The 22,517-nt window shown below is 54.3% G+C and overlaps 6 protein-coding genes across 6 annotated transcripts; 3 read left to right on the top strand and 3 right to left on the bottom strand.

Annotated features, from left to right (window-relative positions):
- Positions 1 to 844: 844 nt before the first annotated feature.
- SPBR_01196 (phospholipid-translocating ATPase) lies at positions 845 to 5,974 on the bottom strand (the record flags this gene model as incomplete). The annotated part of the gene is made up of 3 exons (XM_040759507.1): positions 845 to 1,886; positions 2,030 to 5,265; positions 5,369 to 5,974. The coding sequence occupies 3 exons, from the start codon at positions 5,972 to 5,974 to the stop codon at positions 845 to 847; spliced, it is 4,884 nt and encodes a 1,627-aa protein (XP_040619282.1).
- A 60-nt stretch (positions 5,975 to 6,034) lies between these two features.
- Positions 6,035 to 6,256, top strand: SPBR_02151 (uncharacterized protein; the record flags this gene model as incomplete). Its single annotated transcript, XM_040760458.1, has 1 exon — positions 6,035 to 6,256. One exon carries the CDS (start codon positions 6,035 to 6,037, stop codon positions 6,254 to 6,256), a length of 222 nt encoding a protein of 73 aa, XP_040619283.1.
- A 5,704-nt stretch (positions 6,257 to 11,960) lies between these two features.
- SPBR_01362 (uncharacterized protein) lies at positions 11,961 to 14,485 on the top strand (the record flags this gene model as incomplete). The annotated part of the gene is made up of 2 exons (XM_040759673.1): positions 11,961 to 13,727; positions 13,793 to 14,485. 2 exons carry the CDS (start codon positions 11,961 to 11,963, stop codon positions 14,483 to 14,485), a joined length of 2,460 nt encoding a protein of 819 aa, XP_040619284.1.
- A 446-nt stretch (positions 14,486 to 14,931) lies between these two features.
- SPBR_01985 (V-type H+-transporting ATPase subunit E) lies at positions 14,932 to 15,721 on the bottom strand (the record flags this gene model as incomplete). Its single annotated transcript, XM_040760294.1, has 2 exons — positions 14,932 to 15,594; positions 15,689 to 15,721. The coding sequence occupies 2 exons, from the start codon at positions 15,719 to 15,721 to the stop codon at positions 14,932 to 14,934; spliced, it is 696 nt and encodes a 231-aa protein (XP_040619285.1).
- Positions 15,722 to 17,483: 1,762 nt separating this feature from the next.
- SPBR_01439 (uncharacterized protein) lies at positions 17,484 to 19,606 on the top strand (the record flags this gene model as incomplete). Its single annotated transcript, XM_040759750.1, has 2 exons — positions 17,484 to 17,525; positions 17,624 to 19,606. The coding sequence occupies 2 exons, from the start codon at positions 17,484 to 17,486 to the stop codon at positions 19,604 to 19,606; spliced, it is 2,025 nt and encodes a 674-aa protein (XP_040619286.1).
- Positions 19,607 to 20,364: 758 nt separating this feature from the next.
- Positions 20,365 to 21,048, bottom strand: SPBR_02027 (uncharacterized protein; the record flags this gene model as incomplete). Its single annotated transcript, XM_040760336.1, has 1 exon — positions 20,365 to 21,048. One exon carries the CDS (start codon positions 21,046 to 21,048, stop codon positions 20,365 to 20,367), a length of 684 nt encoding a protein of 227 aa, XP_040619287.1.
- Positions 21,049 to 22,517: the final 1,469 nt, after the last annotated feature.

Below are 22,517 nucleotides of genomic sequence, written 5' to 3' on the forward strand. Positions count from 1 at the left end.
CTTGGACGGCCAAGTCAAAAAACGGGCATGCAAAGAAACAAAAGAAACAGAAAATAGAAAAGAACAGAACATGTTCGCGAACGCCGGTGCGGTATGAAGATATTGAAAGAAAGGACGGGTGAACCGTTAAAAACAGACAGAGAGGGACAGAGAACCACCATGGAGCACAAAGAGATATCAAGAGACACAGAAGACACACAACAGTCGGTTATAAGTGAAAATAGCCATTAACTTATTCTAGTCTTCTTTTGTCCAAAAACCGACGGCCGCGGCACGAGTTTCTTTGCTTTCACCTGGTTTCGTAGATTAGTCGTGCAGATCATGAATGCTTGAGCACATTCAAATAGGAGGATGGCTGGGGAGTGTATGTGAGCTGCGATGTATGCAAAGGAAAGTGATCTAGTCGAGAGACACAATGATAGACCAAAGACGGACGACAGTGAGACAGAAAAACAGTAATATCACAGAAACGGTATACAAAAGCGATGACGCGTGAAGCAGACGAAGAAACAGAATGAAGAAAATAAGCAAATGACAAATTGAGACATGAAAAAGGGGGTATGCAAAATGCAGCTATGAAAAATGGGGAAGGACAAAGCAGAAAGAAACAATAATGTAAGTGGCAGGAGACTAAACAACAATAAAATGAAAAACATCAAGAGACTACCAAAAGTGCTCCCTTTTTAAGGCCCCAGGAAAGGATCTATTCATACAACGCCATGAAAACAATAAACAAAAAGTGACAAGATTGATTAAGAAAAGTCAGACGTGGGAATAAAAGCGTGAAACTCCGAGAAGACAACGCCGGTCGTCGACGACACAACACAGAAAAGTAACGGTGCTTCTACGTGGCCTTGTTCTTATTAGAAATCATCGAGAGGCCGCGAAGGCGCCCGTGGATAAACCGGCTGGCAGCGCTGTCATGACCATGTTGGCCAGAAGCCTCGTCGAGGTTGCGACCAGCTGAGTGGGAGGACTCCAGCCGTGACAAGCGCGCGGCCGTCGTGAAGTCGCTGCTGGCTTCGTAGCTAGCCCGGACGCGGTCCATTGACGCACGCATACGGTCGTACGACGGCCGGGCCCGGTCAATCGATGGGCGGCCCCGGCCCGACGCCGTGGCAGTGTAGTCAGTGGAGGACACCGCCAAACCTATGTTCATTTCGTCAACAGAGTACTGGCGATCGTGGTCACCACCACTATAGTTGGTGCCGTCACTACCGTTTTGCGTACGCGTATTGTGTGTGGCAACGGACGGCGGGTAGATGGGCCGCCGGTCTTCGTCGACACTGGCAAACTGCATGTGCTGCGAGTTGTGCTTCTTGCCCTTGCGGGAGCCTTCCGAGGAGGACCCGCCCGCCGAGTTGGTGCCGTCCACCAGCTTCTCAACGTCAGGGCCGGTCTCTCTCTTGACGAGCTGGCCGTCCCTGTCATAGTCTTTAAACTTGCCCTGCTGGGCCTGCTCCCGGATGATGTCGACATCGTACGGGAAGTACACCTTCTGCAGCGCCTTGATTCCGTAGCGGGGGAAGATGCACAAAACGGGCACGATAAAGTACACCGCCCAGAAGCTCGCCTCGCCGTAGATGGCCGCCCCAGTGCCGTAAAAGTACTGAGAGTACGTCGTCGACGTGTAAACACCAGTCCAGAAGAAGACGAACAGGAAACTGAGAGCGACAACGAGCACCATCAACCAATCCCACCGGTAGGTGTTGATGAGCATGTACAGGTTGATGGTTAGGACCGTCGGATGCACAATGTAGGCGCCCAAGCGAAGACGATCAGCCACATCCAAACCATTCAAGGAGGCAAAGGGCGTCCGGACCATGGTCAGGTAGGGAATGAAGAAACACATGAGAGATTGGTAGAGACCATCAGCCATGTACAGCCTAGAAAGTGACAAGAAACACATGGTTAGCAAGCAAAAAAGGGAGACAGGGTGTCCTACCAGGGGAGAAGGAATTTGGGGTGGGGGGGGGATCAAGCGAGCTAGAATAATGGGATAGACGGAAGACAACAAAGATGTGCATACCAGAATTTCTGCTGCGTCCACTCCAGGCGCTCAATACCACGACGATACAGTTGCGGGACGGCGAGCGATACCGTGTCGGGGACGTCCTGGTCCAGAACACCCATGAGGATGACAGGCACCGAGGTGAAGAACAAGTTGAACATCAGAATGTATGTGTAGTCGAAAATGTAGGTCATGTCGTAGTTGCAGAAAATCTGGAACCAGAAAATCGAAAACACCCAGATGATGTTCTTGTAAAAGAAGTTGGCGATACTCTCACCCATGCGGCGGTACGACCAGCGGCCGTGCACGAGGACAAGCCGCTTCAAAAAGCGGAACTGGCCAATCGCGTAGTCAGAGGACATGGCAGCTTGCCGACCCTCCAGACCAGCGATACCGACACCAACATCGGCCTCCTGGATCATGGCCACGTCGTTGGCACCGTCACCAATCGACAGAGTCATGACGTCCAGGCCGTTCTTGACCAGGGCGCACACGGCGGCCTTCTGCGCAGGGCTCACACGACAGCACAGAACGGACTTGCACTGCTTGCACAGCAGCAGGAACTTCTGGCTCAGCTCGTCGCTCAAGGCCCAGCGCAGCGTGAAGCCGTCAATAACGACCGCGTGCGTAGGGGCTGGCGGCTCGTGGTTGGCACGCGCAGCCGTCAGGTCTTCGTCGCTGCCTGTCAGGCCAAAGGCCGCAAGACCCTTGTCCAGCTGGGCCTCGATGCGCTCCATATAGTCGTCATCGGTGGTGTTGCCAGACTCGTCCTCATCCACTCTGAGATGCAACAGTTCCATATCGTTGTTCAGCAGGTTGCATGAGAAACCGATGTTGATGGCCGTCTCGACCTTGTCGCCAGTCAAAACCCACAGCTTGATACCAGCCTCGGCCAACAAAGCAATGGTGTCGGGAACGCCATCCTGCAGGCGATCTTCAATGGCGGTACCGCCGAGCAGGGTGAGGTCCTGCTCGATCAGCTCAGCCGCGGCCTCCATCTTCTCCTCACGATTGTCCACCGCAGTGGCGGCAGCGTCGTGGATCTTGCGCCACGAGTAGTACTCGTCTTCGGTCAGGACACGCTGCGCAATACAGAGCGTACGCAGACCCTCGCGGGCAAACATCTCCAAGTGCTCCGCCGTCGCCTTGCGCAGCTCGACTTGCTCGCCGCGCTTGAGCCGAGAGTAGATGATGCTGTCGGCACCTTTGCAGATGAGCACGATCTTGTTGTCGGGCATGCGCACAATGGCGCTCATGCGCTTCCGAGTGGAGTTGAACTCGATCGTGGTGAGGACGGGGTAGTGCCGCTCCTCGCCCATAACGTTCAGGCGGATACCGACGTCCGTGTTGCCAAGGACAGTGAAGCCCATGTCACGGGCGGTGGCGACGAGGGCAGCCTCATCGGGGGACTGGGCCTTGAAAATAAGGCGGGGCGGGTCGCCCGGGATCTTCTCAGATAAGACGGTGTGGCAGAGAGCAAGGCTGAGCATGAACTGCTCATTGGCGTGCTGCTGCTCGGCACCGTGGACACCAGAAAGATCATCGACGAAGTCAGGGGCAATGAACGTGATTTCGTCGTCGTGGAGGTACGGGTTGTCGTTGAGCTTGCGGAGACCGGCGAGCGCCTTATCTTTGGCAACGGCGATCTCGGCATTGGCCCGCTCGGCCTCTTTGACGACGTCGATACCCATGCGCTTCTGCATACCAGCCTGGGCTTCGGTGTAAGCTTCACCGTAGGGCTGGCCGTTAATCGTCGCCTTTTTGAACTCCATGACGTTCTGGGTCAGAGTACCAGTCTTGTCAGAGAAAATGTACTCGATCTGGCCAACATCATCGGAAATGTTCCACGATTTGGGAATACAGGGCTGGTCGGCCTTTTCGTAGTACATCTCGACATCGCTGTAGATAAAGATGGCTTGCAAGGTGCGGATAATCTCAACCGTGATATAAAGAGAAATGGGCACCAAGTTCTGGAACAGAATAAAAGCGGCCCAAAACGTGACAAAGCCGGCCAGCGGAGGCGTGCCACCGTACGGACCCATGTCGACATAGGCAAGCGATGCGTCGGTCTTAGCCCACGAAACACCGTTGACAAGAGCGGCAATCAGACACATAATGAACAAGACACCGAAGTTGCAGATGACGTTGAAGTTGAGTTCACGAGCAATACGGGCACGCTTGCTAGGAGTGTCACCGGCGTTCATCATGATCTTCGTGTCATGACCAGTGAAGAGAACAATGCCCAGCGCCCACTCGGTGTTGCGGAGGTTGCAGCCACGGAGCAGGAGGTTGTCGATGGAGATAGGCTCAGACATCTCATGCACAGCGCCAGAGGGGTCCTCCTCAAAGGACTGGTTCCAGTGGATGGCGCCGTTGTACTTGTACAAGTTCGACTGGGGCGGTTCGCTCTTGACGTAGAACTGGGCACGCTCACAGTCGCGCGCGTGCTTGAGGCTGCGGCCACAGCGAAGAGACTGGCGGAACTTGAGGTTTGTCTCGCCGTCCAGGTTCTTGGTCTCGATGTAGCAGCCACCATCCGGGTCGGAAGTCGCCAGCACGACAACGTCGGCAGGTAGTTCGTCGTCGTTATAGATACGAACAAAGTCGCCAACCTGCAGATCCTTCCAGGCGCCGCGATGGAAGCGGGCTTTGCCTTCAGGGATAATATTGTGGTTCAGGAGATCAGGCTTAGCATTGACGACGTTGAACTCGCCATCGGTGGCGGGGTTGAAAGAAAATGCCGACGTAGGGCGCGTCTTGTCCTGGGCGACAGAGAGCATGTCCTGCATCTGAGGCGGTGCATTGCGGGGCGAAGGCGAGGGAACCGGCGTCATCTGGATGTTCTCGCGTGCAGACACAAACGAGTCGCGCTGACTGTACGGCGAGAGCATCGATTCGCGGCGCGTATGACGTGTCTCGATAGACACGCGCGGATCGTAGCCATTGGGGCCGACCTCGGCGGCCTTCTGCTTGTCCTTGCTCTCCTTCTTCCAGAGGCGCTTGATAAGGTGCCAGAGTCTCGAGAAGAAGCGCGAGGTGGCCTTCTTGAGCTTGCGCCAGGCCGACACATTGTCCTGGACAACATTGACATTGTTCCAGTCCAGTAGGCGGTACACGGGGGAGTTGTTCAGAGTCTTATCCGAGCGCGTACGGCGCACGTCCTCAATGGCATCACGGATGGCCGTAATAACAATAATGGCGATAAGTGGGACAGAGTTCAAACCGGGGTTCTCGACACCGAAAATCGAGAAAAACTAGGTGAGAAAATGGTCAGCAAAGAGAACAACGCGGCTAGGGCGGGACGACGGAGAGCCAACCAAACAGGGAAACAGCTCCAAGCGAGGGAAATACACATACAGCAAGAATGACAACAAACAAGAAGAAGATGTTGGCAATGTTCTGGAACTGAAAGTACAAGTTCTTCGGGATGAACGACAGCGGTGTGTACTTGGCAGTCCGAATCTTGTTTCGCGAGTACGTTTGCTTGGGCGCGCCGTTCTCGTCCTTCTGGTCGGGCGGTAATGGAAGGTTGAAGTAGAGCGTGCGTGGACCAGGGCCATCGTGCTCTTCCTCCTCCTCGTCGGCAGGGGGGGCATTCGGGTCGGCATTATTGGGTTCGCCGCCTTGGCGGAACGACTCGGAACCGGCCGATGCGCGTTTCTTCTCATTGGCGAGGGACTTGCCGTGACGGCCAATGAGAGACAAACGCTTCTTGTTACTACTCTTGACAGTCATCTTACGAGTGGCCCAGCGAGAGCGTTTTGTCTTGTGCGTCGACGTCGAGCCGCCCTGCCGTTTTGGGGCAGGCGGTGAGTTGGGGTGCGGGAGATTTTCCGCAATGGTGATGCCGTTGCTGTGCCCGCTGGGACCGGCTGCTCCGGAATCGTGAGCAGCCTCGATGTCGTTGTCGCCATAGGATGGCTGGGCGGGCACGTCCGCCGGGTTGTCTGTTGCGTTCATCATATTGGGTGGCTGATGGAACGGGGACGGGAGGGGGACGGGCGGGAAAAGAGATTACTAGGGATGCGGGTCGAAGAGGTGATGCCACTCGGGCATATCCTAGAGGCGCAGGCCTATCGTCTCTTCACGTCGAGGGGGTTGCTCCTATGTGGACTCGAGCGGACGAAGTTCGTCAAGCCAAAAAGGCTGGTCGGCCGCGTCCCGTTTCGGGGGGAGGACCTCGTCTATCCCAACGCCGACAAGCGGGTGGAATTGATGCTGCGCGCCGCCGGGATTATAGCATGAACACAATCCGAGAGGTTCGAATCGCACAACGCCGGGAATGGGTGTCGACTCGATGAAAACGTCGTTGGCGATAGGGAGGGAGGGGGGAAGAGTTGCCCACAGAAACTTCAACTGCGGCGTCGAGAGCGTGAGACGTGTCGACTCTTTGTTCAAATCGGCGAGAAAGGGGGTCGAGAAAATTCGATAAAAAAAAGAAATGAAACGAGAGGAATTCGTCGTCTGCGTCTGTCGTCGTCTGAAAGAAAATGCAAATAGAAAGTAACGGATCCAAAATGACAAGGACGCGGTCGGGAGGCGAATATCGTGGTCGGCCGTGTCGGGGGACGAAGGCCCTTTCTTTCTGAAATTTTGACTGTGGTCGAGAACTGGACAACCAACAGAAAATGTTCCCTGAGTGTTTTGGGAGCGGCGGGAGAAGAGAACGGGCACGAAATGGACCGCCAAGGCTAAGCACGAGAAAGCGGAGCCTGAAGAAAAAAAGGAATGGGGGGATCCAGTACGAGCGCCGCTAGGAATAGCCACCGGCGAGAAAGGGAGAGCCAGACACAGGCGATTGAGTTCTGTATACAGAGTACGTTGAAGTCCGTTCGTCACAGAAACAAGGGGGATAAGGGGCATACAAAGAAAAGGAACAAAAAGAACAACGACGGCAAAAGAGGAGCCTAGAAAAACGGGGAAGGAGACGACGAGAAAGGATAAAAATTAGCACAGGCTATAATACGACGGCGACGAACCGCTGGAAGCAGCAAGAGCGACGGACGAAACAACAGTGAGAACGCGAGTGAGATTGAGTAGCAAGAGCGACCGAGGCGAGAGACCAGGTGGGAATTTGCTGGGTCTGGTTTCGAGACTAATTTGCTAATATCGGATGGCCCGGGCGGCAGAAGAGGCAGGAGCAAGCGGTGTCATTTTCTACTGAGTCTTAGTAGGTGTTGTTTGGGAGCACAGGGAAGGAGCAGACGGGCGCCGCCCAAAAAAAAAAAACATAAATCAAACCGAAGGCGCGAAGGGGGTTTGCCTTTTTGGCTGGCGGCACAAGCTAAGGAAAAGGAATCACCGGCCACTAGACAGTACCCCGAGGTACTCCAGGTGAGCCGTTGCATGCGAAAATACTAACGGACTTAAGCAGAGAGACCCAGGAGTACATGGGTTTGGTAAGCAGCTGCAAACTCAGCCTCGCTGACGGAGAAAGGAGCTATCAGCTTTTGATTTGGAAGTCGCGATTGGCGGCCAGAACGAATGCGATGCGTTGGCCACTCCGAACGGAGCGAAGGTGCGTATCTTACGGTCAGTTTCGCCTTCCAAACGTTTGTCAAGATTCTGGTGCCCGAGAAACGGGAAAGAGCAAGGCAGACACGGTGCAAGAAGCAAAGGTGAGAGCACGGCAGGCACACCCACCAGACAACAAACAGGGCTGTTTGGGTTGCGCAGCCACGACGATCAGAGACTGTACGAAATACAGCCCCTATCATTGCCAATGTAGCGCTGTTTGGTGGTCCAGGAACAGGAGCGATGATGCTCGGCGTCCTGTCAGCGGCCTGCCTGTTACAACGCCTGTAAGATAGTTGACATGGCACACAGCCTGACCGGTCAAAACAGCGCCAGGAGGATAAAAGACGCCCGCTAAACGAGTCCGCCGAAACGGGCTGCTTAGCGACAGTGGATTCGTCAGTGGGCCAGGCACTTGTGGCTTGTTCCTGGTCGTCACCTCGCATCGGCGCTAGTCCACTTGCTCGTATATGAACCTGGCCTCATGGAAGAAAGAATACGATATTATTAACGAATTGCACACTGCAGGTGTGTTTGGCCGACGACTTACGGAGTATTAAGTTACCCCGTGTTGTTACTCGCTTGTCTCCTCACCAATCCAGCAAAGGGTAAGGACCAGACGCCCACATGTGACGACAAGGTGTAGTACTGTGTAGGTTTCTAAGGTCTCCATTACACCTTATTTGGCTGGTCTTTACCAGACTCGCAGCCTAAACACACATTTGAGTATCTTACGTATGTAATTCAGCGCAGTTGGCAGAGCAGGCCTGTCAGCCTTCAGAGGCCGATTACCAACGCAAGAAGTGGCACTGTATTCCACACTGTCATCTCATGCTAGGAATGCAGATCGCGTCTTCTGCGCGTAAAGCAGATGGTCGCGAGGAGAGCTCTAGCAATGTAGACTCGTGCAAATTAAGTAAGGACGAGGGAAGGGCGGCCCAGACTGTGAAAAGTAAAACCAAGACTGAGTGGGAGGGAAGGGAACGCGACATGCCAGCACCGGAATTCCAAGATGCACCGCAGCTTTGCGCATCTCTCCGTGAATCCATTCTCGGACACTAATTACAAAAGACATAGGCCCAAGGACCCTGATTCTATCCCAAAAAAAAACCACCTTAATCCGTAGGAGGCCGTTTTGCCCAGGGGTCCAGCCAAGCCTGCCGAGAACTTGGACACCTGGGCTAGGAAGCGCAAGCTTCATCTTCCGAAGAAGACATCCATTTCAAGACAGAAAAGGGGGGATGCGTCGAGGACACCTCCGTACGACGCAGTTGCTGCGCGCGAGAGGACGTGCACGCGGCGCGTCTGGGCTGCATCGTTGCAACAGAACGAGCGACCCGTTTCAGGGGGTAAGGCAGTAACAAAAGGGGGCGCCTCTGACGCTCTTACGGTCTTACCCCGTTTTGATTTGGCATCGTGGTCTTTCTGTTTTCGGCCAGTGGCAATACCTGCCGTTTTACGTCGTAATTGCTTTCCAGGCTTGCCGTCTTCTTTCCTCCGGTCCTTCCTTTTGCGCGCCTCGCCTCTTGCCCTCCTCGACCACAGCCCACGAGCCCGCACTCTGCCGTTCAATCGAAACCACGGGGTTAAGAACACCGGGCGCACGGAGACCACACCAACTCACAACCGGTGGGGACTGGAGGAATCCGCAAGCCGTAATTGCGGCCAAGCAACTCTCTATTGGCAATATTCTTCCTTTTGGCTTCAACTCGACTAGCGGGCCCTGGAACCGCGGGATGGCATTTATTACTTCTGTGCGCATTACACATTTGAAATGACAGCTTTACAACCGTTTACAGACCACCCAAGAATACAGCGCTTCATGAACAAAAGGCTCCGAGCATCTGCTTAAGCAGTACGAAATACAGAATACGACATACAACATACAAGGGGACGAGACTCCACCCGACAACCAACGGCCTTCGAGTGCCCCGGAACAGCCCGAGAGCCCGTGATTGCCCCGCCCAGCGACTACAATTTCCACTGCGCTTTACTATTTTGTAACTTAAAGCACACATGACTAGACATCGAACTGAGTGTCGACAAGTGTATGCCGGGCAATTACAGCTACAGCGCTTGCAAATAAGCATCCGTATCCAATGCTCCAGACGACAAGTTGCCTCCATTGTGCAACGGCAATGTTGGCGGTCAAACAAACACACGACTCGCGTGCATCCGGGGAAGGAAACGCACTCATGTCTCTTACGGAACGGATGGGACACCAGAGGATCGACGACGTCAAGGAAACACGAAAAGCTTGGCAAGGAACATGTTTCCGCAACACAACCTCAACCCGATTCGGCACAGCAAATTATCTGCTGCCAATGTCGGTCTCTGCCTCTAGACCTGTTCGAAAGTCTGTAAGGTGATGCTTGGTACGAGGCCGCAGCTGGCTTTGACCAGGCTGTGACCATGACAAAATAATTCGGTAAGGACGAAAGATGCCCAGTTGACGCCAGCAGACACGTAATACAGAGTTGCACAAGGCATCCTGCGCCCAGCGCCCTGCACCTCCACCCCCGGTCTTACTTTTGAATCTTGCATGGCACATTTTGAACATAAATGCATCCAGTACGACGGCGAAATCACAGCGTGATGCATCCTTCCTGCCTGGTGGCTCTTTGGGCTGACTATGCTCCCCATCGTACCAGCCTCTTGGCTTCTCTCATTCTTCCAATTTTCCTTGCTTATGCGTTGCATTCAAAATTCTCTTTCTACAGAGACGAGGCAACTACGATGTACTTTTATGATGGTGCAAACTAAGTCTTTAACGCCGTATTTGTCCCCTCTTTTGCCCCATGTCCCCGGGCTTGGTCTGCAGGCTCGCGATGGACTTCTGCTACAGGCACTCTACTTCGATATACACCTCCAACATTCCCATACGACGATCATGTTGTCGAAACTCGGTTCAGGCGCCTCGTATTAAAACACACAAGCAAATTCCACATATGCAAGCACAAGCACAATAAGATGCACATTATCATAACTTAGGCGATAATGCCAGAAGTGCTAAATTGGGAAGCAATAAGAGAAAGTCTAGCCTGAGGGCCAGGCCCAGAACACCGTTCCTCGTGCACATGTGGCGGTTAAGAAGATCATATGGAACATAGAATATCAGACTTCTTTCAAACAATTGCTACATTACATAATAGGTTACGGTATGCATCTAGGAGAGTGTTGACGTAGCGCACAACATGGCGCCATGTGAAGCACCAGTCTTGGCCCCTTTCGACAACTCTGAAGCACTACTTATATTGCTCTAGTAAAATGTACAATTGTACTGTCCATGTAGTTCCTTCCACGGACACAATACACTATCCGGTCCCAATTGTTCGGTTGGCTGGAACGACCGTTCTATACCACCTTTGTTGGCCTATGGCCCTTTTGCCTGTCGATCGTCCTGACTCGAAACAGGCGCGCCCTTCTTGACCAAACGGCTTCTGGAACGTACTGTCTGCCGAGCAGTTATCATTCGTGTTTACTGAGAATGGGGTGACATGTCTACTTGCTTTTTCTGTGGTCGGCACCAGAAGTTTTCCTCATATATTTTTTACTTTTATTTTAATTTTATACTTTAGTGGAATTATATGATTTTGGTTCTTTTTCTTATATGTATTCATTTTAAATTCGCATAAAATGCTTGTACTTCAAATCCAAGGCCAAAATACACAGCTCGAAAAAGCAACAACAAAACCAAAAAAGAAAAGATAAGAAAAATGGTAACACCAATTATTTAACCACGCGGACTCAGACTCACCAAACAGCGACATAAGACCACCGACGCGAGGCTAAACTTTTCATCCAAAGTTGTCGACAACAATACTTATTTCGCACGTGGACACACGTTTCCTTAACGAGACTTACATGACGCTTCATCTAGATCCGACTAAATACAAACCACCAAAGATAGAGCAACTGCATGGGCAACACAAGTATAACATAAGGTTGTGATAACCTCGATGCTGCTTGATGTAGTTACGAGGCTGTAAGCGTATTTTAGTGCGTCAAACCTTAAAGTATGCGCTCACAGCGGTCCACCCCGCCTGCGTCAATTGGCCAACGCGCCAAAGTGACGCGCCAATAAAGAGGGCCCCGCCAAAACCAGAACAGCAAGCGCATCCCACGACGCGGCTGAAGACCGTGGTCCTCTTGCTAACCACTTCTCTTTCCTCGCCACATCGTCGCCTTTCTAACAAACACCCAAGCATATCTCCTCCTCTCCCGGGCTCCATAGCTTACGCTCTACCCATACGCTTGCCTTACTGGCGAACATGGACGTCATTTCGACTCACATTGTGATCTAATCTGGTCGCGTTTCGTTGGATTTTTGCTCGAGCTCGCGAGCAGCTATCACTGTTAGCATCTAGCAGGAGACGACTTTGATATAAGAACACAAGAGCCGAATCCTCCGGACACCACCCAGTCCGCTTGCACCATGGCCGGAAACGGTTCCATCCTCAGCTACTGGTCCGCGGCGCCACAGCGCAAAGATGCAAATGCATCGGGACCCTCCGGCGGAACACCAACACGGCGAAGCACCGACGCCGCACAGCCTCCCGAACCGAAAGCCATCTCCCCCTTCTCTCCTCCCTCCAAAGCCGGCGCTACGGCCACCTTTCACATTTCGCCGATGCCATTACACATAGCCCCGCCGCGGGGTTCTTCGACACTCTCCCGCGGATCCAAGACCTCACCCGAGTCCCTGCCGAGCTCCCCCGACTCCTTTCCACCATCTCCAATACAATCACACATACTGGCAAAAGCCAGGAAGGAGAACATGCTAGGATCGTCTCAAAAGCCACCTGCGAGTCTGGCCACGCACGAGATTCGAGATTCAGATGACGATTTGGACAGCGCCAGCGACGGTAGCGGCAACAGCGCCGAGTCATTACAAGACGCCGTCCGCTTCAACGAGCCGTTCCGAGGTTTGTCCACATCGGCGTCCTCAACGTCGCTACCGGCGGTGCGGACGGGGACGGGACGGGCCACGGCAACCGTGGCTGGGGCGCGAACGACATCAGCGGCGTCCCGGGCGGCGTCCTCGTCGTCACCCAACGACAGTTCGTCAGTGCCGTCCGTGACAAAACGCCGAGCCGCTGCAGCTGTCCTCACCTCCCCGCTGCCCTCACGGCGCACCAAACAGGCCCGCGTCTTGCCGGCCAGAGCGAACCCGCCCAAGCACAAATTCGACATGATGGCGCTGGTTCGCCATGCCCAGCAAGAAGACGCCACCGATGCTGCCACGCGCCGTGTCGAGGACCTCCTGGCCGAGACCGAAAGGCGGGCCAAACAGGAGAGAGAACTTGGGGAGAATCGTCGCACGGTCTCTGGCGACGGCAAATTGGCGAGAGCGCCACTTCTTGACGGTCTGTTCGACAGCGGAGCCGGAAGCGCCAGCGGCACACCCGGCGGCAGCGTCAGTGGGGACGGTGGCGGCGATAAGAGCGCCTTTGGGTCCTTCAACAGAGAGCGGCTCCGCAAGGCCCTCGATCGTACCGAGGTGGCGGCCGTGTCGGAGTCGTGGTATTTTTTCAAGGAGTATTTTGTACCGTCGCCTGCCAAACGACGGCCCTTCCCGCAAAAGGTAGCGTCCCCAGGGAGCCGTTGGGCGTTCTTGCGGGATGCAACGATGCGACAAGATTTTTTCATGATGGGCGTGGTCCGGAAAGCGGTCTTGAGCGCGGTGAACCATACTGCAAACAATGGTTCTAGCGGTGGCGGGGACCTGTCTGCATCGCAGCAAACCGCGAGGGAGCCTCACCTTCCCGACGAACTGTTTCTATGGATTCTCAACGAAGCTTGTGTGGACCCACTACCTGCCCTCCGCGCCGAGTATGCAGCCGTTTTGCGCTGCTGTCCCGAGCAGGTACGTCGTTTTGTCGACGCCGAACGCCTGCTGCTCCTGTTCCAGAAGCTGGGACCGCGATGGGAAAGTATCGATTTGTCTACGCGGCTTGAGCTGGTACCCACCATCCACCGGCCTTACCCGGGACGTGACTGGTCCCCGCTACGTTCCCTCCTAAGCCTGATGGCTGCGCTCGCCGACTGCTTGACCTTAGAGACCGTGTCTTGTGCTGTTAAGATCCTGCTTCGGCTGGGCATTGACCGTGTTGTGGAAGAGACCCCCGATCTTCTACAGGACTACCAGGAAGCCATGCGCAGGCTTGTTGGCCGTGTGCCATTGGCGGACTGGAACGACTTTGTATGCATGTCCCCCTCCTCGTCGTTTTCTTCATCCCTTGCCCATTTGTTAACGTTAGTGTATAGTGCCACGATACGGGATCATCCTTGTACAACAGCGTCCAGAAGCCGTCCTTGCGCTGGCAGGTCTTGGCCTGCATGCCTCTGGACACGCCGGCCTGCCACGATATGCGACGACGGCTGGCGTCTGTGCTGTTCTTTAACGACCCGGAACGAGCCCGGCAGGACCCACGCCGCCAGATTCAGTTGACCCAGGGCTTGGCCAAGTTGGCCGTTCGGGACGACCTCGTTTTGACGCCTGCCACCAACTTTGTCGACCTGACAGCCCTCGTGGACATGCTCAGCGTGTTTCTAGACGACGTGGGCCGAGAGGCGCTGTTACAGCAAGCCGCTGTGTTACGCAGTTCGGCGACGCCCAAGGACGAGGTCGCTGCTGCTGCCGTCCGAGCCTTTGACGCCGACATTGACAGCCTCGTCCGGCGGCTGAAGGTGATTGGCCACGGCATCGAGTCCACAGGCGGCGGCCACATTGCACAGCTCGACAGCAAGACCGCCTTTGAGCGGCTGCAGATCCGATTGACACACTCTGTGCGAACACGGCCACACGGAAGAAAGAGCATCTTTGACGGACCTGGCTCTGCAAAAGCGATCGGTGGAGGTGCCGACGCGGATGACGATGCGAGAGGTATCCAGCAGAAGCAACAGGACATCCGCAACTTCTTTATGCAAAAGTTGGGCAAGAAAATGGCAAAGTCATGACATAATGTTGGGGATCTTACTTAGGGGCGTTCCTGGCAAGCGTGTTTTGTTTTTCTTTCCCTTTTTGGGTGTTTTTTTTTATATTCTTAAATGGGAAGCATATGACACTTGGCCTTTTCTGGTGCTTATTTTATGAAGATGATGCCCTGGCACTGGCGTCGGTTCGTATACACGAGAAGCAAATAAAATCTAGATGTGTAACGTGTTGTGTAGAGCGCCGCTGCAAATTAAGCAGACAATGCAGAAAGTCCAGACTCGATCTCGTTCCTATACTCTTGGAAGGCAGGAGAACCGACTCCTGTGACTTCCTCTCGGGGTGTCTAAGCCGCCAGATAATAGAAGTATATGCGAAGTACAGAAAAAAAAGACAACAAGCCAAAATGTAATATGCAACAAAACCCAAGAAAACGATGAAAATGTCATCTCGCTCCCACTCTCACACGCCTCTAGTCATAGAACTTGCGGTTGACGTTCTTGCCAAACAGCGTCTCCCGCACCACAGGCAGCGCATTGTGCTCGACCAGAGCCAGCCGCGCCTCGAGCGTGTTGTCAATCGTAATCTTGCCGTTGCCGCCCACAATGATCACACCGCCCGCACTGCTCGCCGGAAGCTCGTTCTCCGTGTCCAGCACAAGCTCGACCGCATCGCCCGTCTCCTTCTTGTACTCCTTGGCTGCCGCTGCCAGAGCATCCTTGGCGGCCGCCGCGTCGGCCTTGCGTGCGCGGATCTGCAGCTTGGGCTCCTGCATCGCGTAGGCGCCCTCCAGCACCAGCTTCGTGAGCATCTCCTTGTACTTGGCGGGCGACGACGAGGCCTCCGAGGCCAGCTTCTTGCGCGCAGCTTCAAAGAGATCGTCGAGCAGCTCCTGGCGGGCCGTTAGGACCTGCAGGCGGGTCTTGTTGGCGACGGTGGACCGGGTGATCTGCTGGGACATGGTGGCCTGCTTGAACTTCTTCTCGTACGCGGCGTCGATGGCGTCGGTCTCCTGGCGGACAAGCTTGGACTTTTCAATGGCAAACTCTTCGTTGGCCTTGGTCTCGATCTCGTGGGCCTTCTCAGTCGCCTCCTGCCTGATGAACGCCGTCATCTTGCGGAGCTCTTGACCAACCTGGGAACGAAAGGGAACAATGTGTTAGATCAACGAGGGCCAACGGGCAACGGCCGGCCGGACTGCAATGGCGATAGAGGAGCGGAACGCATACCTGGTCATCGGATAGGGCGTGAATCTGCGACATCTCGAAGGCTGTGGTTCCGGCAGAAGCTCGCGGATCACGGTGCGGGTTTTTCAGAGGGCGATTGCGTCGTCGGAAGAATCGTGATTCGGAGCTCGCTACAGACGCTTTTAACGTGGGTGCGATAGCTCAGGTGTGATGGGCAGGTGTAGATCAATAGCTGGAGAGCAACGGCACTCAATCGGGGTCGGGGGAGGAGGTGATTGTGGTGATGGCAGTTGTATGTTGGCTCGGCTTTGTCCAGTAGTCGTTATCAAATGGCGCTGTGCTGGATGGTGAATCTCCCCGCTAAAAGGTGACCCGCCCAGCAACACCAATTATCAGGAGCATTTCGTACAGCTACTGCATCTTTGGAAAGGCTCCCTACACTATTCCGTATAGTTACAGGGGAGCTGGCAAGCTATGACCAAACCGTCCAGCACCAAAGCCTCAGAAACGACATCACGTGACCATAACAGCCACTCCGACGCCACAGCGGCCCACACAGTTTAGTGTCTGCTTCCCTCTGAGAAACGGTGCCTGCCTGTTTCGGGCGGGTCTGCTTTTTGCCCACGCATATCTCACGGACTGCGAAGTACTGTATCGCTGTTAGTTCGTGTTCCGAGGCCTGGCCAGGTTTACCCATATGGCCAGGTCACCTCAAGCTCCACTTTGTTTCGTCTGCGCTACTGTGTCGTCTCAGTTTCGCACCTGCTCGTGTTTACCGCTCGTCTGTCCACCATAGTGATTGGGAACGTATTTGTTGACTCAAGTCCCTTAACGCAAGTCGAGCAGCGCCTTCCTTCTTTAGGTCCTTCTTGGTTGACATTATTGAGTTTGCATGACTCTCCGTTCTCAGTCGCCCTTTCCGTTTCCAGCCACTCGCATCAGCCTCGCACTGTCGCACCTGCTTGTTGGTGCCGCCCACTATCGCTATCCGTTCCTGCCATTCCGAGCCCCTGCAGCTACTCAGTATTTGGATCACATTCCAGTCGATCTTTCCTCGTCGGCACAGACTCGCTTTGCTTACTCGTCATCTTTCTCTCTCTCTTCCTCTCTCTACTCTGCCAACTTTTCTCGCCTCTCGCCAACGTCTCCAACGCACCGCCAAACTCAACACCGCGATCCGCCAACGACAATAGTGACGACCACGAGGCCGGCTAACGTCACCGCCTCCACTGGTGTCAACAAGTCCTATACGAGAACAGTGGCATTCGGTCTCATCGCCCTGAAACCTGCCCTATTGCAACCACCAGCAACGACCACAAGCTGCACCGACATTGAGGCCTCAGCAGACCCGCCTGCGATCACCACCCTTCCTCTCTTGCTGGTCTCACGGCGCTCGACACCGCGTGCAATTCTCTCGGACGAAGCAAGAGCACCCCTGCGGCTGTTGCAGCTGACCCAGCGACCCGGACGGGAGAAGCCGCACACGGCCAAGCCTGCCCTGTCGCCCACTTTCTCGTTGGCATTGCTTCAACTCGCCAGCGGTTAAAAGCAGGCACTTGACAACAATAACAATCCACAGCCAGCCCGACCCCAGATTTCCCCAGCCGCTTTCATGGAATAGAGAGTTTCGTCAACAAAAGCACGCCGGTTCTCTTTGTTGCGCCCCTTCGCCTCTCTCTTCTCTTCTGCGACCGCCTTCACGATCCTCTCGTGATCCTCTCCTTCCTTCCTCCTCTCCAGTGCAGACCAGCTTTCTATGCCCGTCTGGCGATAACATTTCGGACGTGCGCGCGGCCTCCTTGCGCCGGATGCTTGCTGCGCACTGGACGCTGGCGCAATGGGCTCTCTCGGCCGGCTCTCCCCTGGCGGGAGCATAGCGGTAAGCATGAAGCTCGGTGGCGTGGGACTATCTCTCGCGCTCGCATGTGTAGTTTCATTGTACATTACTGACCCAGTCTCTTTCTCGCTCGCTTACAGCTAGGAATCGTGGTCGGTGTCATGTCCACGAGCGTCCAGAGCCTCGGTCTTACCCTCCAACGAAAATCCCACATCCTCGAAGATGAAAAAGACCCTCACATTGCCCGCCGGCCACCACACCGCCGACGACGATGGCAGCTCGGCATGGCCATGTTTATTGTGGCCAACCTGCTCGGAAGCTCAATCCAGATCTCCACCCTCCCGCTCCCCGTTCTCTCCACCCTCCAGGCCTCTGGCCTCGTCTTCAACTCCATCTGCGCCACCCTCATCCTTGGCGAACCCTTCACACGCTGGTCACTCTACGGCACACTGCTCGTATGTTCCGGTGCCGTCCTCATCGCCATCTTTGGCGCTATCCCTGCTCCTGCGCACGATCTGGATGAGCTGCTCGAGCTGCTTGTTCGACCAGCATTTGTTGCGTGGATGTCGCTGCAGACCGTCGTCGTCCTGTCGATAGCTGTCTCGGTCGAGGTCGCCAGCGCCCTGCTCTTTACGACGCTTGCACAAACGTCGCGTTTTCGGTTGGCAAGAGGCCTTGCTTACGGCTGCATCAGCGGCATCCTGTCAGCGCACTCGCTTCTTGTGGCCAAGTCCGCTGTCGAGCTGGTCGTTCGCACCATCACGGACGGCAACAACCAGTTCCGCCACTGGCAAGCGTGGGCACTGGTGATCGCGCTGATCACGTTGGCGCTCACGCAGCTGTACTACCTGCATCGCGGCCTCAAGCTGGTCTCTACGTCTGTGTTATACCCGCTTGTGTTCTGCATTTACAACATTATTGCGATCCTAGACGGACTGATCTATTTCCGACAAACGGACATGATTGGACCGCTTCGGGCGTGTCTGATTTCGCTCGGCACCGTCGTCCTTCTGTCAGGTGTCCTTGCCCTGTCTTGGCGCCTCAGCGACGAACAGCACCCTCCTGCTGTGGGCCAGTCCACCCTCGCACCTGGGCTTGGCCTCGTCGAGGACACGGAGGGTGAGGAGGATGAAGAAACCCTTCTTCTTGGCCGCGACTTAGTGACTGCCGACGACGATGACGTGGAGAGAAATACAGACGGCAATGGCGTCGGCGAGAGACGCAGCTTGCTTGGAAAGTCCAAGTTTGTTTCATCTTACCAGACTTTTGGGTTCGGTACCCTCGAAAACGGCGACTCGCCCACAAGACCAGAGGTTGAGTCGCCCGCGACACATCCCACGTCACCTAAGCTCGGTCGTAGGCAGACAGCGGCCGGCATCTTTGGCGGCACGGCCGGAGGCACAACACCAGGCCTCCACACACCATCTCGCTGGACCGAGCGGGCCGAGATCTGGGACGAACTGGAGGACCAGAACGACCGCCGACCCAGCTCGGGTGGGTCGGGTATGAAGCGCCATCGCAGCAGTACCCTGCCAGTTCTTATCAGCGAACAGCCACCACACACTCCCACCAATACATCACATTCGCCACTTTCTCCGTTCTCGGCCGCTCGTAGAGGGGTGAGCAGCGGCTCGCCATCGTTTCTGCGAAGCACCAATGCAGGGTCTGCCGCGGACGGTCATGGGCGGGAGGTCACGGACCAAGACGCTGACGCAGAAGCGCTCGCCGCGTACCGTAGGTCGTTCCGGCGGCGAAGGAAGACGATGGGTTTCCCTGGTTTCCATGCACGACGCGGCAGCCGCCGAAGCCTTAGTGGTAGTTTCAGTGTGGGCGCTGCAGGTGGCAACAGTAGCAATGCGAACACGCCCGGTACCGGTGAGACGCGCAGCGCCCGCGGTGTACAGAACGCACTGGGTGGTCTGTGGCGGATGGGCTGGTGGAACAACGAAAGTGGCGGCGGCGTTGGTGACGCGGCCCGGTTGGACAGACCCCCAACACAAGAGACTGTGTCGTCGCCCATTCGGCCGCACCACCGAACAGCCGACGACGAGCATGGCCGACCGTCGACGCCCCCGGGCCACACCGACTACGGTGATGAACAAGGCGACGCGGACATGGTGTAGACGGCACTTTTTGCGTTTCTTCTTTTTTCCTATGTCACTGTTGTATACCGGAGCCTTTAGGGTTGCTTTTGTCTTTTACGTTCTATGGTACTCTGTATGTAGCCTGAATAGAATACACATTTTTTGTGTTTGCATACGACTCATCATCCAGTTGCAATTACTAGCATCGATATCGTTCTTTCGTACTCTTTTATGATTATCGTTTTCGTTCGCTAGATTCAAGCAGATACGGATGCTCGCCAGCCGCGAGATATTTGCTTGTTTTATTAGCTCATTCGTTCCACAATTTTTTTTGTTACATCAATCCCATATTCCCGACACATCATGTACCTCACTGGCGATTTTTGGGTTTGATTATTTTTCTTTTATGTCGTATGTATTTATGGGTTTGTATGTTCAAGTCATGTCTGTCTGCAGGACCTCCACGGGAAGCCTGACCACTTGTCAAAATGAAGGAAAAAGGAAATAAAAGCGAGGCGCTGTAGAAATAATGACAGAATAATCTAGTCGACTCTGACTGTAATTGAAGAAACAAAAATCATATAAGCCCTGCTGGATGTGAAAAAAGTACAAATAACCGAGGGCCTATAATGTGTATCAGCAGGCAGAGAATATGTGCGAAGAGAAAGGAATTGAGAAACGGAAAATGTGACGGAATAAGACAGAAAGAAAAAGAGCTGTCATTTTCTCCCCCATAACATCTAGTAACCCTCGTCGACCCCGATTTTGATTGCCGTAATCATAACCGACGGTCAATCTTAGAATCTCCGCGTAGCGCCCATCTTCTCGTCAATGTACCGGAAGCGCTCACGCTCCTTGCGGTCCTTGAGCAGGCAGCTCGTGGCCAGGATCAGCAGGCCACCCACGCCAGACATGCCAAAGACGCCCGTGAAGATATCGTCGACAAAGACGTTGGAGAAGCTGCTGATAGGCCCTGCGCAGCCACGGACGAGGGCGGCAGCCGCAGGACTGGTGCAAGTGCTGTCGGTGACAAAGGCGGGCGAGGTGCTGTTTAAATAGCCGCAGCAGGCAAAAGCAGTCTGCATGAGATCCTGCGTCTGAGAGTTCTGGGCGATCCAGAGGGTGCCGAACTGCTCCTTGAGACTCAATGTAAGAATCCAGAGGTCGAGGCCGATGATGAGGCTGAAGAGGGATGTGACGAGCACCATGTAGCCCGAGATTTTGAGCCAGCCGCGGGTGGGCATGGCCATAGCGGGGATGGTGAAGAGGAAGGTGACGAAGTATAAGACGGCGTTGGCGATGCCGGCGGTCAGGGGAAACTTGGCGTACAGCAGGTTGATGACAACGTCGGTGCCATCGGCGGGTTGAGCATTGGCAGAGAGCTTGTTCTTGACGATGATGGAGAAGGCAAGCATGATGGCACCCATGATGACGAAGAGGACGTCGGCAACGACGTAGGTGACGAGAATTTTATTGGCCATGATGGGCGGTTTTGTTTGGTTGTTGATTGAATGAAAACCGTAAATCGATGTCGTCGAGTCGACCCTTTCACACACACTGCGTCCTAGAAGACGTGGTGGCCCCTTTCCCCCCCGAGTCTGCGTGTTGATTAAGATCGTTTCGATGCTATTGTGATGATGTTTGGATCTGTCAATACCTCCACTACTATGCAATTGAGCGTTGATGGTGGAAGACGGCCGGCCGTCGTGGTGATCGATGTTTGTCAAGGAGAGGACGCCGTTTACGGCGTGTCAAAGAAGAAGAACAAGAAGAAGAAAAAATGAGTGAGAGAAGAGAAAGACCTGCAAGGCCAGAAAAGGCGAGCCTCCTTTGGGTTCTTGGTGCAAAAGGAGGCGAACAGAAAAGATTAGAGAGAAGCAAATGGGACGCGGACCCGCGATGCACGATAAAGGCAGCCAAAAGGGGAGAAAGAGAAAGAGAGAAAAGAAGGAGAAGAAGATGGAGGGTAGGGCAACCACAAAAGAGAAAGCAAAACAGAGTAAGGAGAGGCCACACAAGAAACGAAGAGAAAATGGGACAGCCACGAATAGGATAAAAGAAGAGCCACGACGCGGGACGTTCGAGGAAGATGAAACAGGCCGCAGAGACGAGAGTCGACAAAATAGAATGATCAGAGACAGGGTAGACGACGAGAGGTGACGAAGAGAATGTTAAGCACTGCTAAAACAAATGCGAAGCAAAATAAAATAAAATAAGACCTTAACACATCCAGTGTGAGATGGCAATGTCACAGACAGCAAAGTGTGGTAGAAACGAAATGAAGGGGGGATAAGGTAAAGACCGTGGAAGAATGAGATAGGAATAAAAGGTGAAGAGAAGCAAAGCAGAAGAGAAGGAGAGGCAAATAAAAAAGATATACGACGTATGAACACAAAAATAAAAGCGAAATAAGAACGCTTGCACAGGCCCACAGTGCACACGACCATATTACCATATGCCCCAGTACCCATGTCATGGTCCAGTTTACGGAGTACATACAACCGTCCGCCAAGACTCCGTACGGCAGTCCATTTTGCACCATTGCATCCATCGCGTAGACCTGTGAGGCCATGGCCAGGCAGGCCCATAGCGAAGTCCGTGGTGAGGGCGAGATCCACTACAACGGAGAACTGTGTGTGGTCGCGAACAGGCCAAGTTTGCCTGTCCTCATCTTTCCATGAAGCGTTTGTATGCAATCCGCCTATGCCGACTGCTTCTTTTCACTGTTAGTGTGCTTGACCAACCCAGCTCTCTCTCTCCACCAGGCAGAAACATGGCAGAAACATGCACCCATGGCGCTCCAGAAGGGAACTCCTTATGGAGCAGCCAAGAGACGTGTTAGTCAAGGAGAAATGGGGTAAGGAGACAAAACGGAGACGACCATGTTCCTAGGTATTAAGTTATGTCCTGCTTCTTCTCTTTTGGCGGAGCGTCGTCTTCGTTTTAGAAA

Source organism: Sporothrix brasiliensis (assembly GCF_000820605.1).
Source record: "Sporothrix brasiliensis 5110 chromosome Unknown Cont18, whole genome shotgun sequence".
NCBI lineage: Eukaryota > Fungi > Ascomycota > Sordariomycetes > Ophiostomatales > Ophiostomataceae > Sporothrix > Sporothrix brasiliensis.